Source organism: Lipotes vexillifer, unplaced genomic scaffold, assembly GCF_000442215.2.
Source record: "Lipotes vexillifer unplaced genomic scaffold, Lipotes_vexillifer_v1.1 scaffold216, whole genome shotgun sequence".
Taxonomy (NCBI): Eukaryota; Metazoa; Chordata; class Mammalia; order Artiodactyla; family Lipotidae; genus Lipotes; species Lipotes vexillifer.
This window is the reverse complement of record NW_006779100.1, coordinates 2,126,086-2,137,446: the sequence shown is the minus strand read 5'-3', so window position 1 is coordinate 2,137,446 and position 11,361 is coordinate 2,126,086. Positions and strand designations below refer to the sequence as shown.

Genomic DNA, 11,361 nt, shown 5'->3' with positions numbered 1-11,361 from the left:
TTCCTGCTGGAGCCTGGCCTGAGTGGGCAAGAACACCGGTTCCCCGAGGCCTAGGGCCTGCCCACCATAGGACAGGAAACTCAGTTCACCAAGCCTCCTGGCAATTCAGAGCAGCCCACCTTTGTGGAAGTTCGAGGCAGGAACACGCCCAGGCAAACTCAGCAGCCAGGGAAGAATCCTTGGCCTTTTCAGGCTGTAACCAGGCAGCATCAGGGCTCCGGGTTCACCATAATGATTTTCATGATCGTGTTATTTTCTGATCACAGGGATTTTATTACAATGCGGAGTGTGCAGGAGGGGAGGGGTGGCTGTCAGAGTGATTAGTAGATAAGGGGCTTGTATGTTGTGGTCCCCACCTGTACCGACTCCTAAAACCCGGAGTGAGGCAGGACCCAGATAGAATGTGTAGCTTCATTCCCCTGCTCCAGGGAGAAGCTGACTTAAGCCATCTGAGGAAGGGGCTAGTTTTTAGGAATCATCTCCAAGGAGTAAGATTCTTGGATCCTCAAGGTCTGGAATATCGGCTGATGGTTGCTTTTCTGTGTTCCAGTCCCCTCAGCAGATTCTAAAACACGTTAACTTTTTTGTTAATGTTCTTTTATTCTTTTGCTCTATGTATTCCCTTTAAGGAGACTCAGATCTCTCATGGGACTGGGTGGATGAGAGAGAGATGGGAGGATAAATGATGGACGGCACTGAGGCTGGGATCCGGGGGATGCTGAGCTGGTGTAACCACAGCAAGGCTCCCTGAAGCATCATGGTGTCATGCTTGAGCTGGAATTTTGTCCCCACCCCACCAGGTCCACGTGGTGACCTGATGATCTCACACTGCTCGGGAGTTCTAGTGGGTAGTTACTTATATCTCAGATATGCAAGCAAGATGGAAATTATTTTTTACTTAGTAAACAAATACAGTCTGTTTGAGGAGAAGGTGTTTTTTCAAAGCACAGGGTCCAACTATAGAGAATGTCATCAGACTATTAAAGAGTATTCTTTTGGCTGATGGGATTAAAGTGGTTTTTAGTTTTTTTCTTGACACCACGTATGTTCCAAAGATTCGTCACTAACCTCATATTGCTTTTCCTGATTTTAGCAGTAAAGACCCAACAACAACTTTTTCAATGCCATGGGCAAAAATGTTTCAGTTTCACACCCCTCCGGTGCTCAGGGGGGGGAATGGTCACTCATCCACTGATGGTGGGAGGGGAAAGTGGTGGACACTTTCTGGAGTTGAAACGGACAACGTACATCAAAACGTGACATACGTGCACTCTGACCCAGCCCCACACACGTACTACCAGAAGTTCACCAAGACACAGAAACAGAGATGCTCATGATGACAAAGTGTCCAGCAAAAGAGGGCTGGTTAAATAAATTAGGGGAGCACCAGCGATCGGGTTCCAGAGAGAGCCCAGAGCCCAGTTGTGGGACTCGACCCAATTCCACTCCACTTTCAGTGACACCATATTGGTAACTTGAAATCAACTGCGGTGAGAGTGTTTACACCACAGGAATTGACAGATGCCATGTATCGATACTAGAGCTTCCCTCACCGCCACCCAAGAGCTGGCTGTTAAACATTTACCAGCACACCAGTGGAGGTTCTGCTACGTGACGTGACGGGAACACTATGCAGGTATTCAGATTAGAGTAGACATCAGACCTGCACTCCAGCCAAGAAGGCAAAGTAACCAGTAGGCTCTTTGGTGTGTATTTTTACAAACACATAAATAGTTACAAATCAAATAGATAAATAGTTTAAAAACATGAGCGTATACAAATTTTTTTTTTATTTTAATGGAAGGCGTGATAAGGAACTGTTTACAGTATCCACCTTTGGGGAGAAGCACCCAGGTGGGGTGGGAAGAGACTGGTTTTCACTTTATACTTTTCTGGAACATTTGAATTTTCTCTATCCTTAGGTATTGTTTTACTGATTTATTTATTTAATGCCAATGGGGTTATATGATGGAGAAATTACACCTCATTTTTGGTTTTCTTCTCTGTACCTCTCTAAATGAAAACTTCCATGCCCTCCGGGGTGTCCACACAAATAACAGGGCCCCCAGGGAAAGGGGAAGAGGAGGCGGCCACCCCAGGGAGAGTGGGACCGGGTTACCTGGTGATGATGGCCAGGTGCGGCGGGTTCATGCAGGCCCCCATGAAGAGCACCACGTTCTCATGCCGCGTCTGCCGGTAGTTCATCACTTCCTTTTTGAACAGCTTCAGGTGGTCCTGGTTGTGGCCGTCCATCTCCAGCAGGCGGATGGCCACCTCGCCGTGCCAGCGGCCGCGGTGCACCCGGCCCCAGCGGCCCTGCCCAATGGGCTCGCCCAGCTCCACCTGCTCGAAGGGGATGTCCCACTCCTGCAGGTACACGCTGGTCTGGCTGGCCTTGCGAGAGATGGGGCCTCGCCAGGGCCGGCGGGAGCTCGGCAGGTCATCCAACTCGTCCTCGTCGTCTTCGACCTCCGACCTGCCGGCCTCGGGCTCCTCAGCCTGGAAGGAGATGAGGAGGGGATAGAGGGGGCAGAAGACCTGGGGGCAGGTGGGGAGCAGAGGGGCCTGGGGTCAGGAAGCCTGGGCTCTAGTTGCAGCTCTGCGGGGCTTGCTGTGGACAGTAGGCAGGTCACTTCGCACCACAAAGCCTCAATGTCCTAATCCACAGACTACGGCACTTGGCCCTTTTCCCCACTAATGTTCCAAGACCCACCTATGAGTGACATCTAATCGCCGGGGAAGAGCATTAACATCCCCTGGCATGAAGAACTGGACTGCATTCGCCCTTTCTGGCTATGCTTTTGTTTAAACACACAGTTTCTGACTCTCTGCATAGGAAGAAATCAGTCTGCTATCTGCTCAAGATCTTTAAGCCACTGCCACTGCTCGGTTGACACTGGTTCAAGGGTCAAGGTAACAATTCTTGGCCCCGGCTACAGTCAGAATCACCTGGGGATCTTTGATAAGTCCACACACCCGGCCCCACCCCGGACAGACCAAAGGAGAGGCTTCCGGGCTGGGGCCCAGGCCTTCTGTCTGGGGGTGAAAACCATGGGAATGAAGAGTTTAGCCTCAGAAACACAGAAAAGCAGAAGGAAGCTTGCTTCGTGGCACATCCCTCATTGCTCTCCCTGCCACGTGCACTGCTCGAGTCTGCTGCGGCGGGTGGCGGGTGGGCACCTGAGATGGCCCTCAGCAGGGCCCGGTGCCCACATGCTCCCCAGACCCCTGCACGTGCTGCGCCAGGGAGAGAGGAGAGAGATGCACCGGCGATGGCTTGCGTGTCGCCATCACTCACCTCCACTTCGTGATCCTCGGACACATCTGCTTTTTGCTGGTTCTCAAGCCTAAGAGTAAAACAGCGTTTGTCAAAGAGACCCCGAGGCCAGGCCATTCTGCTCCCAGCTGGGCAGGGGACTCCCCATGTGAGGTCTGAGAAAGGGGCACCAGGCCTGGATCCCTACTTTGACCCACTCGGCCGTGGGAAAGGCAATCAGGATGCTGTGGAAACATACAGGAGGCCGAGGACCAGACCCCGTTTCCCTTCTCTGGCCTTGGCCTTCTCCAGACTTAACCTGAGGGTGGTAGGGGCCGACGGGTGGGCAGTGACCATCAAGGCCCTTTCGAATCTGACAACCAGTATGGGGTTCTGAGCACATGCACAGGACTTGGAATTCTACTTGAGAACTGGCTCTGTTGCTCCCTAAGCTGTGTGACTGGATGCAATTTCTTAACCTCTCTGAGCTGGCTTCCTCACCTGTATGTTGAGGATGACACCTACTTTACACCTGGCTGAGAAATATGCAAAAAAAATGTGAGACAAGTACTCAGCATGGCCTGACACAGAAAGGGCTCCATAAACAGGAGCCATATAATTAGGTTTCTCTAACGCTGAGTGCCCTTCGCTGGGCCTTCCTGGGTCACAAGACTGCTCCTGCCTCACAGACTGCCCCACCCAATGCTGACTGCACCAACAGGAGGCAACTAAAACCCTATGGCTGAGTTCACTGGATCACAGGGTGAATTAGCCCAAGCAGTGTCCCATCTGGCTGCCCAGGTACATGGCAAGGTCTGGAATGGGAGGGTCAGAGATTTAAAGGTGGAGGTGGGAGGCGGTCAGGGATGTGCGTCCAGCTTTTACAAGTCCCCAGGGAGGAGAGAGCGCAGGGCTGCCTACCGGGAACTGTCCGCCTCGGCGAATGGGACTGCCTGAGGAAATGCCGAAACGTCTGGAGGAAACAGAAAACAAATATGAGGCACGAGACCCCCTTCCACTCCCCCGGAAGACACAGTGTTTGCAAAGCCAGCACCCGCAGGGCCGAGCGTGCTCCGCCAGCAGCCCCTGGCTGGACTGCACGCATGCTCCGGGGCCACTTCCCCTGGGCTTTTCCCAAAACAGAACACAGACGCAGCCTCCACGGCCCTCGGTTTTGCCCACACAGCTCTGCCCTGGGAAGGGACTCCAGTGGGGGAGGAGGCTGAGACTTCTCAGTCACCACCATCACCCCGTGGCCAAACCGCCCCAGACACGCAAGTGGTAAAAGCGACAGGGCTGCTCTTTACCGGGTGTGTGGGCCAGACCCTCCTCCACGGCTCCGAGGCAGGGGCTGGTTTCAACACCCCTTGAGAGTGGGGAGACTCTCGGGCCAGCAGAGGCCAAAGGCTAGACTCGCAGGTGGCTCATTAGTGTCACGTGGTGCCTGGCACAGCCGCCGGGAACTGCTGGTGGGGACCAGGGGCCCCATCCCCTCAGCTTCAGGGTTTGGGTGGCTGGTGGGGCAGCCTCTGGGCAGAGAGCAATGCACGGTCCGCACGCCGGGGGCCCCAGGATTGGGCAGCTGGCACTGACCCCTGAGCCTGGGGCCTTCCCAGCTTCAGCACTGAAAGCCCCACATCCAGGGAACACAGGACAGATGGTCACCGCAGTGTGGGGCCAACATGTTACAGGCCAAATGCCCCACGGCTGCTTCTGCCACTGGCTTCTTTCTGTTTTCTCTGGTCCCTTCTAATCGCACTCGGGGAGGCTGGCAGCCTCAGGGCTGGGTGGGCCCCTTGCTCCCCTTTTTAGCAAAAGAAGAGACTGGAGGTGGCAGTGGCTTGAACTAATCAGGGCCTCCCCCTGTCCTCTAGGACAAATAGCGCCCCCATCAGCCAGCAAACCTCCCTCTGGGCTTTCTCCAAGGCTACCCCTGTAGCTTTCTCAACATCTCTATCATACTTGGAGAGTCTGATAGAGGTCGTGGGCCTTCTTATTAGGGAAATGCACACGTGTACCCAACATCCTGTGTACAATTTCTGAGGAATCCTCGACCCGGAAGCCTCTTCTAAGGCTCTTCCAGACACCACTACACTGTGTCTGCAGACTGTCAAGGGCGGCCTGGTGTTTCCACCCACCCAACGCTCTCACATGTTTCCATAGAAGATAAACACATGCACGGGGACGGGGGGACGTGGGGAGGTGGGGGTCTGGGGAGAAACCGCACCCCAAGTTGGGGGGGAGGCAAAATGTCTCTGAAGCTTCATACTTTTCCCTAAACATTAAGAGTGCATTTTGGGGCTTCCCTGGTGGCGCAGTGGCTGAGAGTCCGCCTGCCGATGCAGGGGACACGGGTTCATGCCCCGGTCCGGGAAGATCCCACATGCCGCAGAGCGGCTGGGCCCGTGAGCCATGGTCAGTGGGCCTGTGCGTCCGGAGCCTGTGCTCCGCAACGGGAGAGGCCACAGCAGTGAGAGGCCCGCGTACCGCAAAAAAAAAAAAAAAAAAGAGTGCATTTTGCATTCTGCTCCAGATATGTCCACATTTGTTTTAATAGAACTATATTTCCCTTCTCTCCCCGCTGACGTATCTTCAGAGCAAGATGGACCCTTCTGTAAGAAGAACCGCAGGTTTTCCCCATGCTTTCAAGGGTGCTCCCCTGTACACCACCCTAGAGCAGTAACCAGGGAGGCTCTTGGAGGGGAACCACGGAAAAAATGGGTGTGAAGCCACAGAGCAGCTCAGGGAGCCTGGCCCTGAGCCCAGCCAGCCTACACAGCCTGCAAAACCACTGAGGTGGGCCTGTAAGAACTAACAGGGGCTCCCAGTCACTCCCCTCATGGGGCTGGGCTGGGGAACAGAAAAGCCTGGAATAACCAAAATACCAGCACTTCAAGACAGACCTGTTTAATCCAGGAAAAAAAAAAAAAATTAGCTACGGTCTTTGTCTAAAACACACAGAACCTTCATATGGCCGAGTTCAGAATTAAAGTTGCAGATTACGTGTGCTATTGCTTGTCACCTCCAGCTAGAGAAATAAGTACTAATTGTATAAACTCCTTAGGGGCAGGAATACGGTCAAATGCAAAGGCTGGCACACAGAAGGTGTACAAAACAATTTCTGTGGAAGGGAATCAATGAGAATATGTCTTATTGAAAGTTTTCTTTAAACTTTCTGCCCTGGAGGCATTTCCACCAATTGCCAGCAGATAGCGCTGTGTGACAAGGCTCTGGAAGGTGAGGCCCACCGAGTAAGTGAAGGCTGCAGACCTCCCCAAACTGGCATCCCCTTCTTTAAGATAGGGTAGTAGTTTCCCTGCCATTATATAGGGGAAGGTATCTTGTCAGATGCTCATAAGACATCAGCAAAAGATCCTCTCCCCTTATTCTGCAGACTGGGTTTCTGCCACCTCCCGGCTGTGTGACCCTGGACAAGTTGCCTGAAGTGTCTGCGAGATGAAGGACTAGATGGATGCCAAGGGTCCTCCCAGGAAGGCACTGCTCCTGTGAAGGGCCAGCCTCAAGGCTACTCCCTCTGCCCCCTTGCCCAGCCTCAACAGACAGTCAGCTCTCAAAATAGATGGGTGTGAGACTCAGGTACCTCCAAGGCACCCAGGGAGAGGGCTGGACAGAGGCGGGTCACGTCAAGGGGCAGTTAGTGGAACCATGCAAAGGACTCACCTGGGAAGATAAACTGCTCTCTATGGTGAATACAGTAGGCAGCTTTAAACAGAAGAGCAGGTAAGTCACACACAGAACAGCAAATGCAGCAGCAGGAGAGGGGACGGAGGCACGGGCTTGGGGGAGAGGGGCTGGTTATAGGGCTGGGGCAGCCCTTCCCCACCTGCCCTGCCCCAGCTTCCATGCAGGAAGGAGGAAAAGAGCTGGGAGAAAGCGGTTATTAGCAGGAGGCCCCAGGAGTAAAGGAACTTGCACCGGAGGGCTGGGGTTTGGAGACCCAGTCCCAGGCGACGCCCTGCTGCACAGCCCTGGCCAATTCCATTCACCCCCCAGGCCCCCTTCTCCTCTGTGAACTGCGCATGAGCCCAGGAGGGCAAAATACAACGGGGAGAAAAACTGAGATTCTGAAAGCATTGAACAGTGCTGTGTGCAGAAGGCAAAAATCCCCCGGCCCGCATTCACACCTGGATGTGCTGAGGCTTCAGTCACTAGAAGTCACCGTCAAAACAATAACCTTGCCCCAGGGTTAGCCTCGGAGATACACAGAAATGCTCCCCACAATACAGAGTGGGTGGACGGTAGGAGGAGGTCCCATCCCACCTTAACAGCCGGACCAGCCCAGCCCGTGACCAGAGAGAGAGCAGATCCTGGAGAGAGAGGGCTCTGTGCAGGGGACAATGTGAGGCCAGCCTGGGGACGTCAGGGAAAGCTGAGAAGCTCTGGCAGACATCACACAAAGGACTTTTTCACTGGCTGTTGTTTTTCAAACAGGCCCTTCCTTTCAGAAAAACCCAAACTAGGACGTTCAGCAGAAGGCCCGGTTTCAGAGCATAACAATGACAGAGCAGAACACGGTGATCACGCGGGGCCGTCGCTGGGTCTCCGGGGAGGGAGAGGTGGGCTCGGGACGACACACTCATGTCGGGAGATGTCCAGCCACATGCGCGGTAAGGTGAAGCGGCAGGCAAAGAGGAAGGAATCTTAAAAGTCTCACCGTCCCCCGAAAGGAGTCCCCGGGACCCCGGGGAGATGGGCCCAGAGAGGCTGCCTGGCCTCCTGCCAGCTGCAAGCAGCCCCAGCCAGGGCTCCCCTGGCACAGGGAGAGCTGTGCCTCTGTCCTCCTCAGCCCGGAGCCCCAGGGGCCAGTGACAGGTGGGGCCTGGCCTGGCACTCCACGGGCTGAAGCTGGCAGTGGGCCTGGCTGGGTCCGGAGCAAACCAGAATATCCCAGCCGCCCTCCTCCCCTGAGCTGCCACCTGAAACACACCGAGGGCCAAGACCAACTGCAAGGGGCCTCCTGGGAGGCCAGGGCCGGAGTTCAATCCCGAACGGGTGAGTGGGCTTTGTTCTGCTCCTTGGGGAGGTGGGACACCCCAGGCCTGGCCGAGCAGCGGGGTCCCTGTCCCTACAGAGCCGGGGCAGCCGGGGCCATGGTCAGAGGTCAGCTCTGCTCTGGCACGCACTCCCCGGTGGACTCCGTGGCCTCATCCATACAAGGGGGATAACCTAACTCCAGTCTCACACGGTCTCTTGTTTTATGGAAAAGGGAACAAAAGCACCCCTTTAAGCAGCTTGTCCAGATCACAGAGCAGGTAAGCCACAGAGCCCCGGATTCCCTCGCCCCAGCCTTCTGGGCCTGCCCCAGCCCCCCATGCTGCCTGTCCTGCTTCCTGGGAGCTCAGAAGCCCTGAGTGAGTGAACAACGCCCAGGAGAAGCCACCCCATGCATGGGAGGGCCGTGTTGGGATCAGGTCAAGAACCCAGGCTTGGGACTTCCCTGGTGGAGCAGTGGTTAAGAATCCGCCTGCCAGTGCAGGGGTCACGGGTTCGATCCCTGGTCCGGGAAGATCCCACGTGCCGCGGAGCAACTAAGCCCGTGCGCCACAACTACTGAGCCTGCGCTCTAGAGCCCGCGAGCCACAACTACTGAACTGGCGCGCCTGGAGCCCGTGCTCCGCACCAAGAGAAGCCACCGCAATCAGAAGCCGGCGCACCGCAACGAAGAGTAGCGCCGCAACTAGAGAAAGCCTGCACGTAGCAACGAAGACCCAACGCAGCCAAAAATAAATAAATTAAATAAATTTAAAAAAGAAAAAACCCCAGGCTTTACATCAGACTCGGCTTTGATCCCACCTCTGCAGCTTACATGTTGTACAGCTCAGGGCAAGACACTTGCTCCCCCTGAACCTGCGTCCCCATCTGTAAAATGGGTGCAATCACAGCAAGTTTAAACACGGTGATGCTCTTGAGCTCGGCACAGAGCCTGGCTCCCAGCAAGTGCTCTTAGTGGCGGCAGTGTTTGACCTTGAGCCTGCCGGGGTGTGCAGAGAAGGGACGTGCAACCCCAGCCCTGAGGCCCGAGAAAGCCCCAAGGTGTGGTACCTGGGAAGTTGAACCTGCCATCCCTCTGGCCAGGCGAGGGGTTGGGGGGCGTGGTGGCACTGGGTGGGTTGGATGACGTCGGGAAGGGCGCTGGCGAGGAGGGCGTGGAAGACGTGGTGGAGGACGGGTTGCTGCTGGAGTCCAGGTGGTTCATGGCCAGAGGATGCTCCTGCGGGACCAGAGACACAGGCAGTGGCAGGGACTGCCCAGCCCCGCCTGCCCGCCACCCCTCCCCGCCTAAAACGGAGGAGGTCAGCCAGGGCGTCCTGGCGTTTTATGGGTCTAATATTTGAGGGGAGAAGGGGACGGGGAGACGCGCACCTCAACGTCCATCCCCTGGAGGGCTGCTCTCATCTTTCTTATTTCAGCTCAAGCGTCCTTTCCTCCCCGACGTCCTTCCCCAGCCCTGGCCGGGGCGTGCTCCTCTCCTTTATCCCCCCCCATGGCTCCCAGCACTCTCCATCAGGGCACTTGAACTACGGTTTGTCAGCTGCAGGCGTCTTGGGCGGCTTTCTGAAGACTCTCTCTCCACCACGCCGTGTGTGTCCCCCGAGAGCAAGGACCACACCTGCTCGTCATACACCCAGGGCCTGGCTCTGCTCTAGCTACAGAGTAGGCTCTTTTAACGAATTAAATTCGGCCTCTGACAAGCCTCTGTTTAGTGGGCGGTAGCAGTGGGTGCCTAATAAGGGCTCCCTCCACTCAGCAGGGGGACCTGCCGGCTAGGACATTCAGTGGTGTGGGCCCTAGCAAGGCCAGAGGGCCACCTGAGGGAGGGCTACTGGGGGGACTGAATCTACATCAGCGGGGGAACACCCAGTGTTTCCCAGACCACACACCAATTCCTCAGGGGGCTGGGGAGGGATTCCTGGTCAAAAAAGTTGGGGCCAAGTTGGGTTAAATGCTACGCTCAACCGGTTTCTCCTCCATAGGCCCTCAAGGCTCTGGGGTGCACGGTAGACTCTGGAATCCACCAAAGCCATGCAGTGGGCTTCACTGTCCAGCGACCACCCACACTGCCTACTGCCAAGCTAAAGGGGGGAGGGGGCTGCATCCACTGGCCCTCACTCTGTCCGCTCACATGTCAAGGCCAGACCCTCCATCCCGGTCAGGCCAGGCCAGCCAGGGCAGGGTGCTAGCTCGAGGCAGGTTGAATCCCAGCCCCGACTCAGCAGCTGTGTGACCTTGGATGAATCACCCCACCCTTCTGAGCCACACGGTGCACTGTCTACACAGCAGGGGCATCAGCTGCTGCCTCACGGGGTTGTTTATTCGCTCAGCATTCAGTACAAACGTTTCCTCGCTGCCTGTTGTGTGCCAGCCGCCAAGGCAGGCGTCAGGGGCCCGATGGGAGCACAACCCCACGGGCCTGCCCTCCACAGCATCCATGCACCCTGGGCCTGCCTCTCATTCACGGGGGACCCCATGCTCAATTTCCTCATCTGTAAAATGGAGGTGATATCAAATTCCCTGGCGGTCCGGTGGTTAGGGCTCTGTGCTTTCACTGTCGAGGGCACAGGTTCGATCCCTGGTCGGGGAACTAAGATCCCGTAAGCCGTGTGGCGCGGCCGAAGAAAGAAAAATAATGGAGGTGATATCAGCACGTGACTTTTAGAACTACTGTGGGGATCAAATGAGATATCAATGGAAAAAGTTCCCGACTCAGTGTAAGTACTCAGGAAATGGTAGCTCAAAATAGGGGAGGGGGGGTATGGGCACATAACTAAGATTTGGACACAAATGTGAAATCTACGAAATGGCTAAATATGGGATCCCTAAAGGCCTCCCTCTGGCCACACACCCCGGATTGCAGTATCATGCTCCCCTCCCCTGCTGGACCTCCATATTGGGGGTGCTTCACAGAAAGGAACCCTGGGTGAGGGTTCGCCTAACATTATACCTTTTTCGTCAGTGCTTTGGGAAGGGTTCCGAAATGGGGTTCAGCTGCTCTGTCCACCGGATTGTTGATGTCCGAGGGGACAGATTCTGTCCTCCGAAGCCTGGGTACTGTTTAAAAAGAGGGGCGTGGTAACCATCAGCAG

The 11,361-nt window shown here is 55.6% G+C and overlaps 1 protein-coding gene across 1 annotated transcript in view; it reads right to left on the bottom strand.

Annotated features, from left to right (window-relative positions):
* Positions 1–11,361, bottom strand: part of KSR1 (kinase suppressor of ras 1) — a 35,547-nt gene that overhangs the window by 7,404 nt on the left and 16,782 nt on the right. The window contains exons 7-14 of the mRNA XM_007452395.1: positions 11,220–11,326; positions 9,320–9,488; positions 6,938–6,979; positions 6,429–6,471; positions 5,817–5,830; positions 4,178–4,229; positions 3,299–3,347; positions 2,120–2,499 (exon numbers count right to left, since the gene is read on the bottom strand). Of these exons, the coding sequence (XP_007452457.1) occupies positions 2,120–2,499; positions 3,299–3,347; positions 4,178–4,229; positions 5,817–5,830; positions 6,429–6,471; positions 6,938–6,979; positions 9,320–9,488; positions 11,220–11,326 (856 nt within the window). The remainder of the gene's footprint in view (positions 1–2,119; positions 2,500–3,298; positions 3,348–4,177; positions 4,230–5,816; positions 5,831–6,428; positions 6,472–6,937; positions 6,980–9,319; positions 9,489–11,219; positions 11,327–11,361) is intronic.